The 24,680-nt window shown below is 41.4% G+C and overlaps 1 protein-coding gene across 2 annotated transcripts in view; it reads right to left on the bottom strand.

Moving 5' to 3' along the window:
* LOC128346268 (transducin-like enhancer protein 1) overlaps positions 1-24,680 on the bottom strand; it is a 98,050-nt gene that overhangs the window by 20,024 nt on the left and 53,346 nt on the right. For both annotated transcript variants that reach the window (XM_053299390.1, XM_053299391.1), the window contains exons 9-14: positions 10,779-10,895; positions 7,446-7,499; positions 6,666-6,818; positions 4,908-5,052; positions 4,087-4,277; positions 2,316-2,392 (exon numbers count right to left, since the gene is read on the bottom strand). In XM_053299390.1, coding sequence (XP_053155365.1) covers positions 2,316-2,392; positions 4,087-4,277; positions 4,908-5,052; positions 6,666-6,818; positions 7,446-7,499; positions 10,779-10,895 — 737 coding nt within the window. The remainder of the gene's footprint in view (positions 1-2,315; positions 2,393-4,086; positions 4,278-4,907; positions 5,053-6,665; positions 6,819-7,445; positions 7,500-10,778; positions 10,896-24,680) is intronic.

The raw sequence follows: 24,680 nt of genomic DNA, 5'->3' as shown, positions 1-24,680 counted from the left end.
GAACCAACTGCTATTGTTTCCCTCTACAACTGAATCCAATTGCTGTTAGGTCTGCTTTTGAATGTTGAGTTGTTGACATTTCACAAGCCAAGATTTTCAGCTTTCTCCCTTCAACTTAAAAACTTACTATTTTAAAATAATGAAAAGAGTAAAAATTGAGATTCGGGGAATACCAAAGTTCACACTAGATAACAGGATCCTATAATGCGTTGCAACCCATATCCCTGGCAAAACTGTGTGCCATGCAAATGAGAAATACAGAATCCTGTTTCCATGTTCCGAAGCTTGGCATTAGCCCAGGATTTCATGAATCCAAAACTGAACTGTGCAAATGCAGAAATTGGTATTAGATGTGGAATGAAGCATTTGGGTTTTTATTGTTTAAGCCAGCAAAATTCTAGCCTAAGGCTGCAAGGACAGATTTGAATACTTGGTAAAACCTCAGACATGACAGTCTGAACAGGTCTTTCTGTGAGCAGGACTTAAGTGCTCATATAACTCCTCCCTCCAGACACAAACACGCACACACACATGCACACTAGCAGAAGCACAATTATACAAATATATTAAAATACATTGGAATTATCCTGACCCAGAATTTGAATGCATTTAACCCTAAGACCAATCATGCAGTGAAACCATTTACTTAAGAAGGACAGCTGAGACAGATATGTCTCACTTTTGAATGGTTGTCAGCACCTGCTTGCAGTTAGCATCGGGATCAGATGAGACTTCCTCATGGGACAAAGGAAATGGCCTTATACCGAGTCAGACCATTGGTCCATCTAGCTCACGGTTGTCTGCACTGATATGAGAGGAGGACCCCACTGTCAGTCCAGGTGGAACCAGGACCAGGAGGAGACAGGGCACCCTGAGGGACTAGCATTGGGTCCTGTGTGAGTGAACCACAATAAAGGAACACAATGAAAAGATGTCAGGATGGGTGTTGGGGGTGCATTCTTGGAAACAGCAGTGAGCTTGAACCAAAGCCCAGACCAGACTACACAACGTTTGCCTGGCAGCATGAGGTGCCCCATCCCAGAACCTTACTCAGAAGGAAGAATCCTGACTTCATGTTCAGTCAGGATCAGGGCCCATCTAGTACACAGCAAGGGTGGGGCAATCAAGTTGTCTATATAAAGTTGCAGTTGCTGCCTGGAAACTGCGGGTGCAACCGTTCCATGGGCCTGCTTCAAGCTGCCTTCTGCACCTGGACAGCTCCTCTGCTGCTCAGCACTTAGTCTTCTGACTTCCAGTGACCTTGCTGACACTGCTGGCCAGCATCTCTGCCGTGCCTGGAGGACCAGGAACCAATGGAACCACAGACCATGCTTTTAAAATATAATTTACCTTTTTTTTTTTAAACATTATGTATTTTACAAACATTTTCCCCAATTCCCCCCACCCCACCCCGAGCTCGACCCTTCCTCCCCAAGCCAGCCTTTGTATGCTGCACTGGTTGTGAGGAGGTGAGAAAAGAAAGGAGAGATAGTGGGAAAGAGAAAGAGGAGGAAGAAGAGAGAAGAAAAGCAGAAGGTGGGGGAAGGAGAGAGGAGAAGGAATACACAACTTTGAACATGCGATGTGGGTAAATCAAAAGGATTCTTATTCTAAGAATAAGTCAAGGAAGTTGTCCCAGATTTCTGACCATTGATCTGGTTTATTAACTTTTATGAGGGCCCATTTTCCATGGGCCGCCAACTCAAGCAAGTCATGCACCCCATTCCTCAATCAGGCCATGATTTTTATAATCACATGGTTGTCACTGTGCTGACATCACAAAGAGAAACAAGCAATAGTGTACTGTGGCAATAACTAGCTCTCTTATGAGCTACTCGAAGCTGCTATTTAGAGATACTCCTGTGTTACTATACTAGGAAGGAAGTAATAATTTGCCCAGGACCATGTACATTTTCTGAAGCCTAAAACATTCGTGATCTTCAGGTCATCCTAAAATTAGAAATGGAAATTTCTCCCACCATCTCCATTAGAGAAGTTTTCAGCTTACGCACATATCACCTCATTCCATCCCTCCTCAGCTTCCTAGGGGAGTGTTCTAGTGGTTTCAAGGGGAAACAGTGTCTTACTATTTCCAACAGTGTCTTACTATTAACAGTGAAGTAGCATGTACTAGTGACAAAAATAACATGAAACTACCATAAGTTAGTTAGTGTATTTATTAAAAAAACTGTATCAGCAGATCTCTCTAAAAAACCTCGACGTATCATCCCCTTTGAACTTTCATTTGCTGACATCAGGTAAACAACTGTGCTCTGGCTGATTTAGACTTGAAGAGGTTGTCACAAGTTACTTACGGTTTTCCACCAGGGATTCCAGCCAAATTTGGAGGGATTCCAGGTACTCTCATATGAGGAGGGGGGTCAAACCCAACCTGACAATGAACAAATTGATACATCTTAAAAATGCCAAATGAAAAGATAAACACACTCTCCACCTCACCTGTTCTTATTCTTCCATTGGGCTCTTTAAAACAAATATATGGGCATTTGTACAAAATATTGTTTTAAAAGCACTTAAAGATTTGGGGTTATCCCTAAACCAGTCCATTTGTTTTAGCATATGCCAAATATTAGTAGTTTGAATGCAACATATTATTAATCTAGTGTAAATTTAAAATGCAACACGTTGCTTAAAAACCAGTTAACGTGACTGATTTATAATTTGCCCAGGCACACAGGACTAACCATAAGCATGCATGCTTCATTTGTGGTGGACCAATCAAGCATATAGGATGTTTATATGTACAATTGTACACAAATATGACCTAGGTTACACATTATGTTATATGCTGGTATTGGAGAAAGGCATACAAAAGATCGAAGCTAGTTCCCAAACCCAGATGCACATAGAGCCTGCAGGCAAGGAAAAACAAAATTCCATTGGGCCTGATCAGATAATCCAATAGAGTAGTCCCCACCCACTATGTAATAAGGAATGTAGGTACGCATACCCCCCTCCACCTCCTGGTACACCATTCTGCTTAGTGTAATGATGTGTATGAGAGTGTTTATCTGAACTGTCCCTCACATGCTATTTAAAATACTATGTTAGTGTTCATCCAAACCACCCTCGTCCCACTTTGCAATTATGCCAAGCCGAATGGTGCTCTGGGAGCTTTGAATGGAGCTCTGTTTGAGTTTCTTGTTCTACGATTGGTAGCACAAGACAGATGGACTTGTCCAAACTGGCCTATTATGTGTTAATCATTTTCAGATACAGCCCACCAGAAACATCTCCCATACAAGTTCCATTGAAACAAATGGACATTGGCAACTTCATTTTGTTTAATTGTACAGAAATTGTGCAATTTGTTTAATTGTCTCAATAGCTTGTGTTAACCCCAAAGTGTTAAGGTTTGATCTGGGACAAAGTTGTCAGTTCCCAAATAGGATAGAGTAATGATGGAAATTTAAAGCTAGAGCTTGCTACTCAATGGAACTCCAGAACTTGTTTTTCCAACTCTTGAAGATCTGCAAAATACTTCACAAATATATCCTCCGGGCTGACTAAATTTACCAGTATACTACAGAGTCAACAATTAAGGCCAAAAGAGTTAGTTTGGACACACAAAGACATGAAGGATAAACTACAATTCCTATTATTTTATGATTCTAAGTACGGTAGATGTATGCTGCCTAGTCTTTAGTGGGGTGACAGACCCTCTATTTAATTGTGATAGAATTAGCAAGATGAATAAATACATTTGTGCTACAGGGTAAATGTAAGATTGCTAACTAAGCATATGTATCTTCTTCCACAGGAGAACAGACAGATGCTGCATAATTGTCAATGAAACAATTATACTTTCAAGCTACCCTCTCAATGTAAAAATAGCTCAATGCTTCCTAAAGAAGCAAAGCACTACAGGCTGCTTCAAAAAAATAGCTGCACTGAGACCTTTGTTTCTCAAGTAAGGAGTGTATGTTTTAGGCTTCTCCTGCCATGTAGCAATGTGTAACATACAGCAGAGCAGTCAAATCTCCCGGGGGTTTGACACTACTAAATGAAGCAAGCAGGTTTCTCTTGGTGAACCACAACCCCATTCATATCAGAATGCAAGCCTACCATCGGGGATCGTCCATAGGCAACCACAGCAGCTGCAGCTGCAGCAGCACTCATCTGGGGGGACATGTTGTGTAGACTGGCGTAGGCTGCCCCAGGACTGGTCAGCTCTCCATTCATGCCAGCATGGGGTACCATTCCAAATGGAGCGGGGTATGGTCCTGGTACAGCCAGTGGTGTTCTTAAGCCAGCTGCTGCAATACAATGAGATAAAGTATATATGCTCAGTGCACATGTATTTGCACCGCTCCAAACAAACCAAACAGAACTTAGAAATTCTAGCTAGGGTTTCTTCCACAAAATCCAGCTATTCTGTGCACACTACAAGCTAACTTCCAAACTGGGCTTAACACTACCCCTCCCATGGCAGCTCTGTGTAGACTAGCACGTCTATCTGCATATTCCTCTTTTGCACTGCTTTTCATATTACTCGTGACCAAATTTGTGCCAAATTTGTACACTTAATGTCAGGCTGATGACAGTTAACACTCAGCAGCCCAACGTGTCCTTTTGCATTTGTCACTAAGTATATTTCAATAAATATTAGTTGTCTCCTTTTAAGATGGGATAATAGATTCCAAAAGATGGGATAATAGATTCCACTACTCTGCACTCAGAATAGTGATCAGAAACTCTGCAGAAGTTTTCTGGAACCAGTATTATTCAAGAAGATAAAATAAACGTATGGAGCAAGCTATGTCAGAGAGAAACAGACAACTGCTAAGAATTTTAACACATCAGCTCTTCTACATAAATGGATACACAGGAACCACACACAAAAATAGGGGTAAGAATTAAAGAATAATAAGAGACATTTGTGTTACCAGCTTGGTTGACCAGGGGGTCCATTGTTGGAGGTTTGCCAAGGCCTGGACGGAGTCCTGGTGTAGCGCTAGTTCCTGGTGTGGGCACATCGCTTCGTGGAGTTGGTGTGCTGGATTTCAGGACAGGCGTGCTGGCTTTTTCATGCTGGTATCATTAAACAAACTTGATGAGTGTTATTTTTAATCCAAGCCACATTACACCATTTATCACAATGGCAGTTGGTTGCTGAGCACTTCCTACCTATTTCCCCTGGCCAATGTTCATACATCCAACCACTACTGAGAATATTGACTTGTGAGTAAAAGCATGACTTTCCTTATTTCTGCCAAATAGAAGGCATGTAAAATGTTGTAGTTTTGTTCTGTATTGGCAAGGTTTGGTTTTTAGATTGTGAGCCCTTTGGGGACAAGGGACGATTTGTTTTATGTGTTTTTCTTTGTAAATCACTTTGTGAACTTTTGTTGAAGAGTGGTATATAAATATTCGTAGTCGTAGTAGCATCAATTAAATAACTGTTCTTTAAGGCAACATTATATAAGCTATTTTTTAAAATATAGCCCCTCAAGATGCAATTAGCCCTATACAAGGGTGGGGAGAGACACATTGTGTGCACTGCAGAGTTATTCTGCCAGTACTATTCAGTTTAGCCACCGTAAATGGTGCAGTGGGGAAGTGCTTGACTAACAAGCACAAGGTTGCCAGTTCAAATCCCCACTGCTATTTTATCAGGCAGCAGCCATATAGGAAGATGCTGAAAGGCATCATCTCATATTGCATGGGAGGAGGCAATGGTAAACCCCTCCTGTATTCTACCAAAGAAAACCACAGGGCTCTGTGGGCAGCAGGAGTCAAAATCGACAAAAATGGAACCCCCATGGATAATGAGAGCAACCTGCATATAGCTCAGCTCAGGTAAAAATGCCAGTAAATAATACCAAGAAATGCACATTCACGTGAATTTATTAGTAGCATATTTAAAAGTTTGTTCTAACATGCAAACACTTTCTCAGGTATATTTTCCCTCAAGGAAAAAAGGTAATGTTTCCAGAAGGATATTGCATGAGAAAAATGACCTCAAATCTAGTTCATCTGTTCACGCAAACTCTTGCACAAGACTTTGCATAAGCACTTTTCAAAATCTTTTGACAGCCCATTCCAATTTATATGCTCCAACCTGCAACTTCCTCCTTTGCCATGTGTCTTAAACTGTACTACATACATTGTGGCTCTGCAGTGCAAGAAGTCTGCCAGTAGTTGTGCAAGAGTTCATGGAGCAGCACTGACACGTTTTCTCCTTCTGTTGTCTGTTCTTTGGATTCAAGTCATTATTTTGAGATGTGCAAATGAGTACATTTTTATCTCCACTCAGTTGATCCTTGAGAGATATGCTGCAACACCACCGGTAGCACCCACCCACAAGACAATTCCAAATAAAGCCAAAGATAAAGTTTCAATATTTGTTCTGATTCGTGTAATTTATTCCAATTAATGTAGATAGTGCTAGCTTCAACACAAAGGTTGTTTGGTTGAATGAAAAGGAAGTCTGTCATTTTATAAACAAAGAGGAAACTTCCATTTTCCAAAAAGACCCTGGGAGGGAAAAATAAAAATAAAAACCACCCTACAAACGAATGCACAGCACTTCACCAATGTATTAAAGTGGCCACAGTAATAATTTGCACAGTAATAACAATCATTTAAAATGCAGATCAAAATGCAGATCAACAGACAAGGCTATACATAAGGGGAATACTCACCAAACCAATTTCTTTGGATTTCATGGAAGCTGAACTTCCTGATGAGGCTGTGGATGCTGGGCTGCTAGAAGCATCCTTCTTCATGAGGCGGTTTTTGTCTATGCCATTCTCACGTGGGGAGTGAGCAGGACTTGCCCGTGGAGATGAAGGGTCCTGAGTATATTGAGAGGGGAACAGCAAAACACACTTATTATTGACTTGTCTATAATTTACAACAGTAGAAGAGTAAAAGCAGTTTAGCAATTTGAGGTACACCAACTTGAAAGGCAGGAGTTTATTATACTTTAGTCCAGCTTAGAGATATTTACTATGCAGCCCAGGATATCCTTCTACACCCTCAAATATCTCCAATGTATGTATAATGCATTAAACTATCAAGAGCAGGATAATTAACTTCAATAGGCAATTCTGCCCTACTACTGCTTTACTGAATCAAAAAACTAGAGAATGTATGCTGTTTCTTCTTACTTTCCCTGTGTTAGCCAGCCCAGAAAAAGTTATCTCTTCTGACACAGCAAACACACAAACAAAGTATACCCAAACTATTCATATGAAAGTACGCTGGATTCTACAGCCTTTGGTACCCAGCATCAATACTCTGCTATATTGCCTGACTTCCCCCAAACCAATGGATCAAAAATCTATTTAACATCAGGGTCAAATAATGGAGATATTTAGCAGGTACAAAGCAGTAGTAACACACAAGGACATGGTCTAATGCCCTAAGCAAACTGCCCTCCGTGCCTCTAATCATATGAATGCAAATGCAAGGAAAGTTACCTCATTGGACACATCAACAACTAAGTTGTCATCACTTTTGTCCCCGTCACTGTCCTAGATTTAAAACAATGTTTATTTTAGTCAGTATTCTCAACAAGCCATAATTAAAAGAAAAAAGCAAAAAGCACAGGGCCTAAACCACATCCATCTTACACTATATTGCGTACCTTTTCTAAACAAGAGTTTTTATTAATCCAGAATATTTATGTTAAAAATATGAAATATATAAGAGGAAAAAGACTACTATATGGCTACTATAGGAACAGAATTAAAGTTGCAACTTTGGCAAAGCATTCTCATATATGCTGATCTCGGAGAAGGGGAGGAGAGCTGGTCTTGCAATAACAAGCATGAATTACCCATTTTGCTGAGCAGGGTCCACTTTGGTTTGCATCTGAATGTGAGACTACATGTGAGCACTGTAAGATATTCCCCTTTGGGAATGGGGCCATAGCTCAGTGGAAGAGCATCTGCATGTTTGTGGAAGAGCATCTGCATGGTTAAGAAGATAAGAACATAAGAACAGCCCTGCTGGATCAAGCCCATGGGCCATCTAGTCCAGCATCCTGTTGCACACAGTGGCCTACCAGATGCCACTGGAAACCTACAGGCAGGAGTTGAGGGCATTCCCTCTCTCCTCCTGTTACTCCCCTGCAACTGGTATTCAGAGGCATCCTGCCTCTGAGGCTGGAGGAGGCCTATAGCCCTCCGACTAGTAGCCGTTGATAGACCTCTCCTCCATGAAGTTATCCAAACTCCTCTTAAAGCCATCCAGGTTGTTGGCTGTCACCACATCTTGTGGCAGAGAATTCTACAAGTTGATTATGCATTGTATGAAAAAGTACTTCAGTTGGTTGGACCTAAATTTTGTGGCAATCAATTTCATGAGATGACCCCTAGTCCTAGTGAGAGGGAGAACAATTTCTCTCTGTCCACTTTCTCCATACCTTGCATGATTTTATAGACCTCTAACATGTCTCCCTGCAGTCATCTTTTTTCTAAACTAAAAAGCCCCAGGTATTGTATCTTCATTAGGAAGGTGCTCTAGGCCCCTGATCATCTTGGTTGCCCTCTTCTGCATCTTTTCCAGTTCTACAATTTCCTTCTTTAGATGTGGTGATCAGAATTGTACACAGTACTCCAGGTGTGGCCACACCATCGTTTTGTATAAGGGCATTATAATAGTAGCAGTTTTATTTTTCTAATGATCTCTAGCATGGATTTGGCCTTTTCCACAGCTGCCGCACATTGAGTTGACATTTCCAATGAGCTGTCCACCATGACCCCAACATCCCTCTCTTGGTCAGTCACCAACAGCTCAGCTCCCATCAGTGTATACTTGAAGTTGGGGTTTTTTTGTCCCAATGTGCCATGTTTTTGTTCCAATGTGCCAGGTTCACTCCCTGGCATCTCCAAGTACCATAGGGCTGGGAGAGACTCCTGCCTATAACCTTAGAGAGCTGCTGCCAGTCGGTGTAGACAATACTGAGCTAAGATGGACCAGTGGTCTGACTCAGTATAAGGCAGCTTCCTATGTTCCTATGTATCAATTGCTTGATGTCTAATTACCAGGAGTTACCAAAATAGTCCATGCCAAACTATTCAGCAGCTTCACTCCCTCCACCCCTCAATCTAGGAAGTCAATCACCATAAGTGCACCTGGAAATCTAGCAAAGCCTTTGACAAAGTTTAGCTCCGTGAAGTGAGGTAGGGAATGTTCAAATGACAGTTAACCATGGCCAGTTATCCATGCTTTAATAACATCCTGTTTGGATTACTGCAGTGCACTGTATGCGAGGGCTGACTCTGAAGACTGTGCACTGATTGGAGCTGGTTCACAATGCTGCAGCTCAGATGCTCACTGTGGTTGGGTATAGGGACCATGTCTCATTTGAATCCCATTTTTAAAACAGCTGCACCACTTCTGGGGTGTTGGTTTTTAAATTTGAAGTGCTAGTTTTCAGCACATGAAAGTCCTGAATTGCTGGGCACTTGGATACCTTAAGGACTGCCTTGACTGCCCATCTATTAAGATAAACATCAGAAGCCTTCCCAGGTTCCACCACCATCAGAGGTGAGTCAGGTGGTGACCAGAGATAGCGCCTTTTCACAGTTGGGCTCCAACTCTCCAGGCAGATGTCACCGTTTGACATCTTTATGGATCCAGATGAAGAACTGGCCTTTTAGAGCTGCCTTTAAGTTATTTATGCTGGAATGCTCTTTGCTGCACTGTTTCACTGTTGCTACTCTTTATTGTTTTACTGACACCATCATTTATGGGTTTTAATTGTGTTTGTAGGTCACTGAGTTAATGCTTAAGGTTTGAAAAGCAGGGTATTAAAATATTAAATAAAAACGATGCTTGCCTCTGTGTGATAATATAAGGCACAGGTCTCAAATCCTGTCTTATTTCAGCCCCTCCACCCCCTCCCTGCACACAGGATATAACACTCACATTTAGGTTGCCAGATCAAAGGAGGGAAAGTAGAAGGGAAAGAGAAGCCCAAGCCCCTCCCCCTCCATCTTACTATGCACCCAGAATCTAGGATATGATCTATTAGCTGAACAGGCAACAGATGAAAAGTTGCAGCATGTTCTTATTCAAAATATCTTAGCATCATGTACACATAATTTCTAGATGAAACAGATTGTCAATTGGTCCAGCTTCTATACAGAATAGACTGCTTATTACTTTTGATTACAGAATCAATCATAACTGCCAACTGCCAACAAGTTACCTGACAATGTATAAGATTATCCTAATACTTCCAAACTATGGAATCCTTTAATTTATTTTTAACCCATAAATTTCATTTATATTTTATTTATATTTATACACTACTCTTCTTGCAAAGAACACTAAAGCGCTTACAAATGATTCTAGGTGGCTACCATCCATGCAGCACACATAGCCAGATCTGTTTATGTTCAGCATTAGAATTGCATCGTGCGCCATTATCTGGGTCAAAGACATCCTTCTCTGTTAAAAGTATGATTATGCAAGATCCAGCTTATAAGATCATTTACAACACAAAAAAAGACATTTCAGATTTCTCATGGCCCAATAAAAGCATATTGGGAATGTTCAGGGAAACACTTAGTTGAAGGTACTGTTTGTACGAACCAAGGTTTGTGTGTGGGGTGATAGGGGGAGAGATCCTACAATAATAAGGTTGTTACTGACACTGCCATATATGAAATGTAACTGAGGCTGTTATTAACGTCCACACTTGTTTGTACAAGGCCACATGAATCCTAGCTATGTGTGGTAATTTCTAAACTTGTACACAGTAATCTGAAAATAAGTTAATCATATTTGACAGATGTACTTACGTAGTGGCTTGAATCTTTATCATCCACCTTTCTTTTTTTCATGTCATTGGAATAGTCAGGGCCATTCCTACGTTTATCTGTGCTCCGCAGGCTGTCTGGGACCAAGAGTGAATTACTCTGCAAAGACAAACAAGGACAATACACATTTTCTTTGAGGAACACCTTGTACATATTTCCTAAGTCAGAAATAGGTGCATGAGACTCATGCTGTAATATGCTTTCTAGAAACAACATCTCATTAATTCTGAAAGATCTATATTGGCTTCTGGTCAGTTTCAGGCTACAATGCAAAGTTCTGGGACCTGCTTATAAAGCCCTAAATGGTCTGACCAGAGTGAAAGAATCAGGGCCTGCTCTAGGTTTCAGGGGGCCTTCAGCAAGCTGCCCTCCATAGACTCCCTCCTACCTTTGTTGGAGGCTTAATTGTATAATTTCTATTATTAGTAGCATCTCAGACATAGCTATTGATATGGAGAGCTTTAACGTGACCAGACTTTGCATAGGTTTATTTAGGGATATAAAAGGGCAGGCCTCTGCTTGAACACAGGCTTCTGTTTTGAGAGTGATGTTACAGTAAAGTTGAAGCTGTCTGTGCTGGGAAATTTAATAAGTGAGGCAAACAGATAGTGAAGTAACATAGGCTAATGCTAAATGGAGTAACGTAGGCTAATGCTAATTAGGATTAAGAGGATTTCAACATGGATGCATAAAACAAAAAACCACAGACATCCTGCAGGTTGACATAAAGTTGTGCCCTCAAGTCAGTGTCGACTCCTGGCGACCACAGAGCCCTGTGGTTGTCTTTGATAAAATTCAGGAGGGGGTTACCATTGCCTCCTCCCACGCTGTATGAGATGATGCTTTTCAACACCTTCCTATATCGCTGCTGCCCAGTATAGGTGTTTCCCATATTCTGGGGAAAATACCAGCGAGGATAAATAGTGGGACAAAATCTGGTAAATTCTTTGTGGGCTGGTTGTATAAAATGCTCGTGACCAGGCGAAAGATCCAATGAGAACAGAGTAAACTACAATGATCATAAAAGGGTACAAAATGCGTGTGTTAGATTGTAAGGGGGTCCTGCTTCAGATATTCACTTGAGGTCTGGTTGGTCTTTCAGCTGATCGAATACCACTGTTTTGCTGCTTCCTACTCTGGATTGTGGTGAGTTCTGAAAAGCTTTTGCTAAACAAGTAAGATTCTCATCATTTCTTGGGACCATTGAGAGACTTGCCTGGCATTCATTCATTCATTCGATTCAATTTCTATACCGCCCTTCTAAAAATGGCTCAGGGCAGTGTACACAGAAAAATAATAAATAAATAAGATGGATCTCTGTCCCCAAAGGGCTCACAATCTAAAAAGAAACATAAGATAGACACCAGCAACAGTCAATGGAGGTACTGTGCTGGGGGTGGATAGGCCCAGTTACTCTCCCCCTGCTAAATAAAGAGAATCACCACGTTAAAAGGTGCCTCTTTCCCAAGTTAACAGGGGTTAGCAGGACATGAATCTGATCTCTAATTGTGATGCTTCTCCTGAGCTAAGGCCAAGCCCAGAGTGAAACATCTAGATTTAAATCTTTAAATTCATTCAAAATTTCCTTCACTAAGAGATAGGCGAGCACTGTTACGAAGGGAAGGGTGATGGTTCAGTTAGTCTTTTGCCCCCTATAACCAGACTGGATGACTGATTTGCATGTCAGGACCCCTACAGACTTCCACCATAGTTCCCTCTGGCTTCATCCTACCCAAGCATAGAGCTGGTCAGGAAAGGAGAGCTGGTCTTGTGGTAGCAAGCATGACTTGTCCCCTTAGCTAAGCAGGGTCCACCCTGGTTACAAATGAATGAGGGATTAGAAGTGTGAGCAATACAAGATATTCCCCTCAGGGGATGGAGCCACTCTGGGAAAAGCAAAGGTTTCAAGTTCCCTTCCTGGCTTCTCCAAGTTAGGGCTGAGAGAGATTCCTGCCAGCAACCTTGGAGAAGCTGCTGCCAGTCTGTGAAGAAAATACTGATCTAGAAAGACCAATGGTCTTACTCAGTATATAGCAGCTTCCTATGTTCCACCATCTTTCAGGTCCTAACAGGCATGCTCATGTGATACCATAGTGCCATGGAACCTCAGATGGCCTCAGATAGCCAGGCCACGTTCTGCTCCCGAGGCGGATGTCTCTCTGCACCCTGAGAGATGACAAGAGCTGCTCTGCCACTACCACACAAAAGCTGTGGATAAAGAGGTGGTCTCAAGGAGCAGCAGTGGGCCATTCAAAACCCATGGGCCCTCCCAGCTGCCCAATGTTGCCAACCTGACATCAACTCTGATTTTTTTTTTTTTTTTAAAAATTTATTGAAACACTTCAACCTATATTCATTCCAATTAATTCAAATCCACAGTTCAATACAAATCAATATAGCATACTTATAATATGAGCCAAGAAAGCTATAAAGATATTATAGGACCACTACTAAAAGTAAAGCTACTATTTTAAATATATCAAAGTACTCATAACTTCCATGTTTTGTGAATACCGTCAGAATTGCCTCGGTTACACTAAATAACCGAGGCAATTTTTCCCCCAGATACGATGAATTTGTGATTCTTTTCTCTGGTTTTTCATTAGCTTATCTGAAATTTTTATAAAATTACCCATGACCATACTTTATTGTACCATCTCTCCACATTTAGGTTGTCTAGTAATTTCCATTGATGTGCCACAATTGTTTCAGCAGCCAAGATTAAGAAAGTAACTAATTCTTTATCTTCAACTTTAGTATTATTTCCTGTAAAAATATGTTAAAAAGCCAAATCTGGAGAATACCCTACTATTTGGTTCATTATATTACTATTTAAAAAAAAATAAAAAAAAATCTCCCAAAACGGTTTAGTTTTCTCACATGTCCACCACATATGGTAATATGTACCTTTCTGTTTACAACCCCTCCAACAGTGTATAGAGTTTTGTTGAGAGAACCCAGCTAATACTGAAGGTGTTAAATACCAGTGGTGTAGTGTTTTCCAATTGAGTTCTTGAATGGAGGCTTAGAGAAAGCCCCCCGACTTCCATACTGAGAGCCAGTGCATCTCCTGTATCTTTTTACCTAAATCCATTTCCCATGCATTCCTTAACCCTGTTGGGGGGTCTCCGATCTCAATTTGTATTAACATTTTGTGTATCTTAGAGCTTATCCCTTTAGGTTGATCCAAATAACTAAGCATTAATTTATCAAACTCTGTAAGTGCTCGGATAGCAAAGTTCTCAACACTAGTATCCATCAGTATGGATCTAATTTGAAACCAAACTAGTCAGGGAATTTGAGAGCCTATTTCTTGCTCAGTCTCTACCTTCTTGAGCAAACTTTTGTTTCTGTAGAAGTATCTTATTCTATAAAAATTCTTTTCTTTCAACTTCTTCAAAAAGGCCAATCTGTATTTATCTGCCCCAGTATCCAGATAAGTTAATAAAGGTGTTAGAGAGGTGTCTCCTATCAATATTGTAATTTTTTCTTTCCATATCTGGATCATATCCCTAGTAAATATATTATTAATTTTCTTGGCCTCCTTGAATTTGTTTGGAAGGAAGATTATTTGTCTCAAAACTCCTTCTAGCTCTTGCGTCTCTTCTATTTGTATTCACTGTTTTGATATGTCCTCCGTTATAAATGCTACCATATGACTTAATTGGGCAGCTTGATAGTACAGTTTTAAATTTGGAAATCCCCATGCAGCTTGTTTTTGAGGTCTATAAATTATTTTTCTATTTAATCTCAATATTTTTGTATTAAAACAAAACCTCTCAATTTATTTTTGCCATAACCTAAATATTTTCTCAGAGATTTCCACAGGAAGAGCTTGAAATTAAAAAATTAAGTTTAGAGAGAACTTTCATTTTTATTACTGCTGTTCTTCCCAAAATATTAAGATTTAGTCTTTTCCAGCGGTTCATATCCTTATTAAGTTTTTTCCAAACTGGCTTAAAATTACTATTAAATAATTTTTAATATTTTTAGTTATATTAATGCCTAAGTGCTTAATTGATTTATATGTTGTTGGGATCCCCAACAACTAACTAACCTCCCTTTGTATATTGTGGGTTGTATGAAAAAACATCAATTGGGATTTATTAAAATTGACGGATAGCCCTGATACCTCCACAGAATTCATATAATTCTTTTCTTAGATATTCGATAGAATGCCTAGATTCTGCAAGGGTTAATACCATATCATCGGCGAATACTTTCAATAGATATATGTTATTTCCTAGTTTAGCTCCTTTAATTTGGTTATTTGTTCGCAACGCAATTGCTAAGGTTTCTAATGCTAAGTTAAATAATAGAGGTGACAAGGGGGCATCCTTGTTTAGTAACCCTAAACAATGAGAACAATTCAGAATCAAAGTTATTTATTATAATTTGGGCTTTAGTTAAACCACAAACCTGATCAATCATCTTGTAGAAAAACTGGCCAATTTCAAATTTCTTTAAAATGTGTTTTAAATAGATTGGCTCTAAACAGTCAAAAGAAGAACCAAAAGAAGAAAGAATTTGGAGAAGAACCTCAGAAACATATCTTAATTGCTTGGCAAATTCCTGTAGAAGAAGGTTATTCTTCATCAGCCCTGTGAAGAATAACCTTCTTCCGCAGGAATTTGCCAAACAATTAAGATATGTTTCTGAGGTTCTTCTCCAAATTCCCACACCTTCAAATGGGAGGCAAAAAGGGCCATCCCTGTGATGGTGCCCAATCTTTTAATTCCCATCTTCAGAGAAGCTCATTGGGCATCTTCAGTATCATAATTTAGGCTCCAGTTTAAGTCCACCCGTTCATCTGATCTTTCCCCCATTTTCTTTTCAAAAATTAACTGCTGGCATACAGTGCAGCCAAGCTCAAGCATCTGAACACCTCCTTTCTAAACCATACCCATGCTGTTGTGGAACAGCCCTCTGTTACACTGCAACTTAAAGTTGCACAAGCACAGCTGGAAATAATGGATGTTGTGTCATGAAACTGTGCTTGCACATCTTTAAGTAGAAGTAGAACAGGACTGTCCTGCTACACTGTGGGTGGGGTTTAGACACACATAGCAGTATGGACAATTCTCAACAGTCTGTTCTTCACTGCAATGTATGTCCGTGAATTTTTTCCATTTTTGGTGGCGGGGTGGGGGGGAGACGGACTCAAATTAATAGGTGGACTTATCCTGGAGTCTAAATTATGATGCCGAAGGTGCCAGATGATCCTCTCTGAGGATGAGAATTAAAATATTGTTTTTATAGGTTTTATTCTGCTGCTTTAATCCTGAATGGTTAGTTTTATACAATGATACTGCTAGCTTATTTTAGTATGATTTGTCTTCCAGTGTTTTTACTGTGTGATTTTATGTTTTTACATAAACTACCCAAGGATTTTTTTTAATGTAGAAAGGAGGGCAGACTTTAAAAAATACAAATACATAAATGAAATAACATTTAACATTTATAGTTTTAAAATAATATAACCTAAACATTAGAAACAGACTTTTATTCCTGCAAGGCTCTTTGAGTTGGATATGAGGCTGTTCTCACATGCACCCTAACTCAGGCTAGGGAAGCCTGGGTTAGGCTGTGCATGACAGTGCCACCAAGCCCAGCTTTTTAGCTGGGGTTAAAGGCTCAGGCGAGCCCTTAACCTGGGCTCTGGGATAGTGTTTCACTGGGGCTGCATTCAGCCCCCCGAAGACACAGAGACGGGCACCTAGAGCACTCAACTCCTGGAAAAAGCCCCCAATGTACCGTGCATGCTGTGCAGTGCATTGTGGGATATCTGGAGGCCAGGACACATTGTCCTGGGTTCTGGATCTCCATGTGCCACACAGCATGGGTTGTCTGGGAGCACGCTCTGTGCTCCCAACAGCACTTCAGCACTTATCTGGGAGAATGTGAATTGGACCAGCCTTCCCCCGACTGCCCAAACGGCCCCATCATGTAGTCAATTTGTCAACTTAACTGAAGCACAGGGTCTGTCCAATGTTGGACCTGATGGCTGCCCACCCCCCATGTTCCTTTGTGCACCAGCTCCTTTGCAAGGCTTTTGGTATAGTGTGAAACTGGTTAAGAAGATAAAAATGTAAGAATGTGCCTGCTGCATCAAATCAAAAGGTCCATCTAGTCTACTCTGGGGTTTTTTGTTTGTTTTGTTTTTACAGTGGCCACCTATTGGTTCTGTTAGATCTGGTTGGCTTTGTTGTCTCTGAATGCCCTGTGTTGGGGAGTTACTGCATGTTATTGTTGGTACCATGCATCTCTTTGTTTTAATATTGTTTGTTTTTATTGCTTTTTTACTTTCTTGTAAGTTGCTCTGGGTTGTGCATACAAAAAAGCAGGGTAAATATTTTTCAAAAAACTAAATAAAAACTTAATTTTAAAAAGTTTATCATTGCAAGGATTATTATTCAACTGCTTATTTGTGAAGAGGCTGAAAGTGGGGACAGAGCTATTTATTCATGAACAATGTTTCAGCCAAGCATCTGTGTTTACACAGCCACTTAAAAGTGTCAGAAATTGGTATGCATATCAGATATGAACATAAAAATTAAGCATTAATCTGTTGTGTATGTGAGAGAGATAAACTTGAGGTATTTGTTTTATTTAGGAGGAATGTAAACAACTACTTACTTCTTTAGCTGATAAAACAGGGAAACGGATGGTTTCAGCCAATTTGCCACTTACACTTTTTTAAAAAATATCCAGCATAAAATTAATATGAAAGGAAGGCCAAAATACAAGAGCAAGGACTAATCTTGTCCACAATCTACAGACGACTTTCTTTTAGATAATGCTAAGTACAAACTGTTGACCCAAAGGGGAAAAGAGGCATTTTAGATATTTTTGGGTCACATGACAATTTGACATGCCTCCAGTTCTCATCTTCTCTCCAGCTAAAGCATTAAATATGTCACAATAGGCTCTTTTAAGTTCAGGATTAGCATATGCAAGAAGGGCAATTTGTTCAATGGTGTGTTAATGCCATGAACAATGCTGAATGAAAGGCTTGTGGGGGGAGAAGGGACTCTTTTCACAAAGACCTGACAAGCCTCATTTCTGAAAGTCATCTTTACAAGAAGCAGGAAAATATAATACAACACTTTAAAAATACATACAAAAAACTACCATCAAAGAACATATTTAAGTATATGCGGAGTTAGATGCTTCTACTTGGGAAGCAAAACAAAAAGCTAATATTATCATTTAACTAAAGTGGAAGACTGCCACCCTAGGAGCTTTGTAGCCCTCATACACCAATGCTTAACCATAAGGAGGAAGAAGAAACAAAAAACCCGAGATGAACAAGGACACCTAATACAACTTTCTCCAATCATTCCAGGAATTACACTTTAGAGCAAGGTCCAGCCTCTCTTATTTCTGACTATTCAAGCTCAATAAACACTGGGGATCTGTATACAAAGCATATGGGAGGGTCTAATGAAATCAAGTAAAAAGCAGCTCACAGTCATGCCTTTACCATAGTGTTTTGTGGTTAAAACGGTAGGCTAGTTGGATCACTGAACTCATTAGCTTAAGATACAGAGGCTGGGTTGTTGTTGTTTTTAAAGTAATCACCACCACCACCCCTTTTTAAATAATGGAAACCATGAACCAGGAGAGGAGAAATTGGGAACAATATTAAGTTTCCCATTTTTAAATGTCTTTTACAACTTCTTAAAAAAAAATCACACTGTACAGGATTACAGCAACACAATGAGGATGTTCTCACATGCAGCCAAGACAGGACTTGGCTGCATGTGAGAGCTGCCGGCAAACCTGCCCAAGAGGCCCACCTGTTAGCCAAAGTTAAAGGCGCAAGCACACCCTTGATTCAGGCTAAATGCTCATGTGTCAGCAGCACAGCACCAACTCGTGTGGTGCATTATGGGATTTCTGCGTCCCAGCCCCCAACCCTCCTTGCTACTGGGGGCAGCCACTATCTGGGTGTGTGACACGTACCAAGCACAGACCCAACGGTTGTCTGTGGGGGAGGAAAGTGTCAGCAGCCTTCCTCCCCGCATGCCCGGTAGCTCTTCTCACTGATCGTGAGAAAGGGCCCAATATAGGGTGTTTTTTTTAATGGGAGAGGAAAGGAAGAGATGAAACTTGCATTGTTAAGAACCTAGTTTGTAAAGAACCATGGATGAAGAAGCAGAATGACACTTTTCCGTAAAAATTCCAATGATTTAACTTTAAACACATAAGAATTGTAGCAGATTTGGAAAACCAAAGTATTGTCAGATTAACAACAAGCAGAAAAGGAGTCTAAAGGTAAAAAATCAGAATTAAACAGTATTCGCTATCCTAACTAAAGGACAAAGTAAAACTAAGGATGTATCCCTTCTTGCCTTCCCTCCAGGTCAATTACCCACATTACCCCTAAGGTTTTCTGTTCCGCCAAACTACTCTACTCATTGTTGCTTGCTGCTTCTTATGCTCATAACTCCTTCCCAACATTACATGCTTTCATGATGCCACTTCTTTGGCTTCCTTCAAATCCCAGTCAACCTCCAACTCTCCCATAAATTTATTAGCTTAACCTCACAGTCCTTGTCACAAACAATGAATATAGCCTTGTTTAGACGATATCCCACCTCTTCAGAAGTGATTATTGCAGAGAAATTACTTATCCTCTATAAGAAATTGTACAGGAAGCCAACTTTACCTGACCACAGGGGGGGGCGGGGGGGGGGGGAGAAAGCCTCAGCTAGCTTTAAAAACGCGGTCAAGCCACCTCACTCAGGGACAGGGCCATTCCCTCTCCTCCTTCAGGGCCGGGCTGGGACACCACCACCTCCCACCTCCTCCACTTGCCTCCTCCGCTTTAGCCGTCTACCACCTCATTGCCGCCACTGGTTTTTTCCTGCCCATCACTACTGCCTCCTTGCTGCCGCCATTGTTTTCGTTCCCCCCGCTGGAACCCTTGCACACTCTCGCGAGAGTACCACTGTGTACCCCACCCCAAGGCCCTGCCATGGCTATTGTTCTGGATTGTTTCCAGATCAACAGATGGAAGGCCAGGGGGAGAGAGGAGCAGAAGGAGGGAGGCAGAGAGAAGGAGGTCTTTATTATGATGCTGCACAATACCCAAGCCCTATCAATGGACGATTCCGAAATCTGGAAAAGTCCAAAATCCTGAACCTATCCAGTCCGAAGCAGTCCGGATAAGTGATTCTCGACTTGTAACTAAAAACAGAGGCTAAGGAAACAATAAACAGGCTACAAGTATTTTATGCAGAGAGAGGAAAAACCTCTCAGTTTGAAATTCAAGACAGCAAGTGAAAAGAGCAAACTGTGACCCCAAGCCAGTACATAGCTACATTCAAATATAGACAGGCATGGCCCATATAAAGAACTGAGACAATGTCTATGGAAAAATTCCAGCAGTTATGAGTGTCATGGGCACTTGTGCTTACAATGGCAAGAGTCACTCACCTCCTCCTGCACACGCTTACTGTGCCATTTGTCTGAAAGGGGAGGTGCCATAAGTGTGTTCACCAGCAATCCTGTGAGCAATCTGAATCGATCCAGGTTGCAGCTCATGGAATTGCCAGTTAACACGGTACTTCGCCCTTCAAATGGTGCCATAAGAATGTTCGTCAGGTGAGAGAAGATAAGTGACAGCAATGGGACAGGACTTCCTCTCCACTTTTGTCATTGTAAGTGTGAGTGCCCATGGTGCTCATAACGTCTAAAGAGGGCTCACATGTTCAGCAAATGTGTGAGGGAAGAGCAGATTTGTGCATGCTACATGCCTCCCAGCAGCTGTGTTTGTTTGGCACTGGTCTGCTAGAGGTGGAGCTGAATACATGGAGGGGTCCTCCATGGTCAGCCAGGGTTCCAAACTGTATGGACGAATCCTCCACATGTCCAGTTCTTCCCCATGCAGACAAATGCCCAACCTGTAGCCACCAGGAAATCATGGTCAGCAGCAGGGTCAGGAGGTGTGGCTGGTGGATGCATCCCCACTCCTTTATGCATCAGCTGAATCTAGGGATGGGGTAAGGAAGAAGAATATTGTCTGAACAGGGATTATAACTAACTACTTTTGCTCTTATTAACTCTTTCTTACCCTTATCACCATCCTGCTGCTGTCTTCCTTCTCCTATCAAATTAAAATATTCCATGGGGCAGGAACCTGACTTTTGCTTATGGAACTTCAAGCTACCATGTACACTGAAGATGATGTCATCATCATTACAATTATTACTTCGACTGAAAAACCATTTTTAAAAAAACCCATAACTTCCACAAATCCAGAGCTAGACGATCCCCAACAGATGGCTTTCCAGCCTCTACCTGAAGAACTCAGCAAGGGAGATCCCACCATCCTTAGGAAGGGGCTGTAATTCAGTGGTAGGCAGCTGCTTTGCATATGAAAGATCCCAGGTTCAATCCTTGGTATCTCCCAAATTCAAACATATCTGAGAAAGCCCTTTTGTTGCTCTTTGCATCACTTGCTAGTCTCAGCTAACTTTGAACTTTAGCCCGGCACTGGCTGACATCCTGACTAAATTGACTCAAGGAAGTCCCATTGAAATTAAAAGGCTAGGCATTGTCAGGCCCTGCCCTACTAGGGATATGCAAACCAGCTCAAGGTCAAATTGGTTTGCTATCAAACTGGGCCTGAAGAGTTCCAGACTAACACTGCACCAATGTTTGAGGGATGCAAAACCTTCAAGGACATATTTTTGGGTAGTACAGAGTGTTTCTGGGGGGAAACATTCAGGTTGTCACAGTTTGCCCACTCCCTGCTGCATGAGTGGTGGTGCTAAGTAAGTTGACCTCTTCAGAAGCATTTTACTTCTTCCATAGCACTGGTGGTTGATTTGCCTGGATGTCAGTCAGTAATTTCCTGTGAAGTTTAGATAGTCACAGGCAGGTTATGGGAATGGCAGAAAAGATGAGAATAAAATAGAACTTACAAAAACCAAAAGGCAGTTGAGAAGAGTCGTTGAGACTGCTTATATACAAAGATTTGAGGTACCAAAAAGTCTAGATACAAAGCAGGTTCAATACCTAACTTTAACTTTTGAGCTTATGTTAGCCTTGTAACTTCATTTAGTTAATCTTGCCAATGTTATGGATATACAACATGCAGTTTGGAACCAAAGCTGCTCTATGTGAAGCTCAACAGGAAGCAACATAAATTGTCTGCAAGCTAAACAATGCAGAAAACTTTATGGAAAACAGACTATTAATCAACTTCCACAGCAGTGATTTGTATACATCCTGAGCATGATCTACAGTGGGGAGGCTTAACTGTTAGCTAGTAATAAAAAAAACACAAATGCAGTATCAGTTCTTAAAAGCTTAGCAGCAAGATTCACCCACGAGAAAAGGAGGTTTATTTATGAGGTCTGCTTTTGCTGTTGTTTTTTAAAATATCACAGTATCTTGCAGGCAAGCACAGATCTTTACATTCAACTCAAGTTACTAGTTTTTGCAATATATTCAGTGACTAATGGCAGTAAACAAAACAATTCTGACAACCCACTTCACTTAATTTTGACTCTTACCAGAATTACCTGCAGGCTCTAAAACTTCTCAGATAAGATTCTCAAAACTTATCTGTACATACCATAGCAGTGTTGCTGTTGAAAAAAGGGTAGTTAAGGGCTTCACTACAATGCAAGCATGGGCTACTCGTATAACATGGTTACAACCTTCCATAGTAGTGCTACATCGCCACTTAACTGGAAATCATCTCACAATACAGGAGAGACTCACATTTGCCAAGTAATGGAGCCCAGACCACATGTGTGATTTTTTTCAGCAGCAGCTGAACTGCAACAGCAGTTATGAACAGGCCAGAAACTTGAAGCATCCTATAGCTTGATCTTTACCATTTGCACTGCAATGTGGGCATGTTATCCCACCACTAGCATGTAATGTTCTGTGACACTGCCCTCACATGAAGGCTCCAGGTTTTAGGATTAATCTCCATAATATTATAATTTAGAACCAAAATGATCACAAGGTGGAAGATTATAGCACAATATACCATTTACTAACTACTGAAGCCAAATGAACTCCCTTGTTTACCTTATAATTAATTGCACATGCCAAGCAAAAAAGCAAGGGAGAGTTGAGCTCTTGCAGATGACTGGTTTGGCGTGTTGATCAGAGTTACTAATTTTTCTATAGAGTGTGCTACACTTTTTAAAAAGTGCAATATTTTCATTGAATTGAAATCTGTAGTGTGAACTAATTTGCTGGTAAGACTGTCAAATAATTACTATTGCCTTGCTAAGAGAAACAACTTGAAACCAGTGTTTTGTCTTAATTTCAGGAGACTAGACACTTTAATTGAGGACAATTCCTGCTTTCATGCTCAGAACCCAATTTATCAAGGATTAAGAATGTGAAGCCTGCATTATTTATCCAGATTGGCCTAAGTGATTAAATCAATTTTATGACTATTTTCCCGCCTAGGTTCTCTAGGCGTTTATTCAAAGTTTCCCCTTATACTATAATTCAAGGAGGGGCGATCACTATAGCTGCCCTTCCTGTCTCTGGGCAAAATCTCCCAAACCCTTTCTGTGCATTTGGCCTCCTGTGTTGAATGGGAATTACCATTCATTTCAATGGGTCTTGCACATTATGATGTTCTTCATACAGACAGGTTGTAGCATTTAATTACATCCATGGACAGCTCAGAGAAACACTTTAGCTTGTCAAATATTTTACACTTGGACAGTACAAGAGACTTGCTGAAAGCCATACAGTGAGCTCGACATCAAAGCAGGAGTTTTGAATATAAAACCCAAACCAAGCACCCTAACTGCTCTACTATACTGGCACTCAAGCAGACGACGAACCTCAGCAGTCCTCAGGTGAAATGCTGAGGGAAGTGAAAAATAAAAGTCTAATCAAAACATCAAAGCTGCTGTATACTCAATCAGATCATTGGTCTCTATCTTACTTAGCACTGTCTACAGTGGCAGTGGTTTTCCGGGGTTACAGACTGGGGTTTTCCTTAGCCAGATCTGGAGATAGTGGGACAGAACATGGGAACTTCTGCATGAGGTTTATGTGCTCCATTAGTGATCTACAGCTATTTCAATCGCACGACATTCACATTGTGTTCAAAGGGATCTATTTAATCAGATTGTCTTGATATTGTCCCTTTAAAACCTTACGGTTGTTCTCACAGCCATTGCAACCTGGCAGGGAGGGCACAGGGAAAGGAAAGATTGATCTTCCCTCCCTGCCCCCCCCCAGATGACCAGAAGTCTTGTGTGGTGCATGCAGCTTGTGTGCCCATATGATCCGTGCAGCCCTGCTTCCAGATATCCCTCAATGTACCACACAAGTAACGTGGTTCCCCCTCAAGTCCGGCACTCCAGGCACCTGGCTCTGTCTCTGCTCAGGCTGCCTGCCTGACATCACGGGCTTGCAACACTCTAATGCAGGCATCCCCAAACTGTGGCCCTCCAGATGTTGCTGAACTACAACTCCCAGCATCCCTAGACACAATTTTTTGTGGCTGGGTATGCTGGAAGTTGTAGTTCAGCAACATCTGGAGGGCTACAGTTTGGGGATGCCTGCTCTAGTGTAACTGTGTAGGCACACTGGAGCTTCCTTGCAGTTCCAAAGGGCCGCTGAGTTGAACGGTCAGGCCCAGCAACCACTCCCACTCCGCCTGCCAACACCACCACCACACGGGTGAGAGAGGCCTTCTTGGCTCACCCCCCACCCCACTGTGCACATGGCGGCTTGAAGTATTTGGCACCATAAGGCAGCAGCGGGGTGGGGTGGGGTGGCAGCAGGAGCCCCCCCTGGGCCTTTGGAGGCCCTCCTGGACCTTGGGAGGTCACAGACCAGGCCCCCAAGGTCTGGGGGTTAGAGTGCCTCTGGTCACTGCCCTTGTCAGCT

The sequence above is a fragment of the Hemicordylus capensis genome, chromosome 2 (genome assembly GCF_027244095.1).
Source record: "Hemicordylus capensis ecotype Gifberg chromosome 2, rHemCap1.1.pri, whole genome shotgun sequence".
In the NCBI taxonomy this organism is placed as follows: Eukaryota; Metazoa; Chordata; class Lepidosauria; order Squamata; family Cordylidae; genus Hemicordylus; species Hemicordylus capensis.
This window is presented reverse-complemented; position numbering and strand designations above follow the sequence as displayed.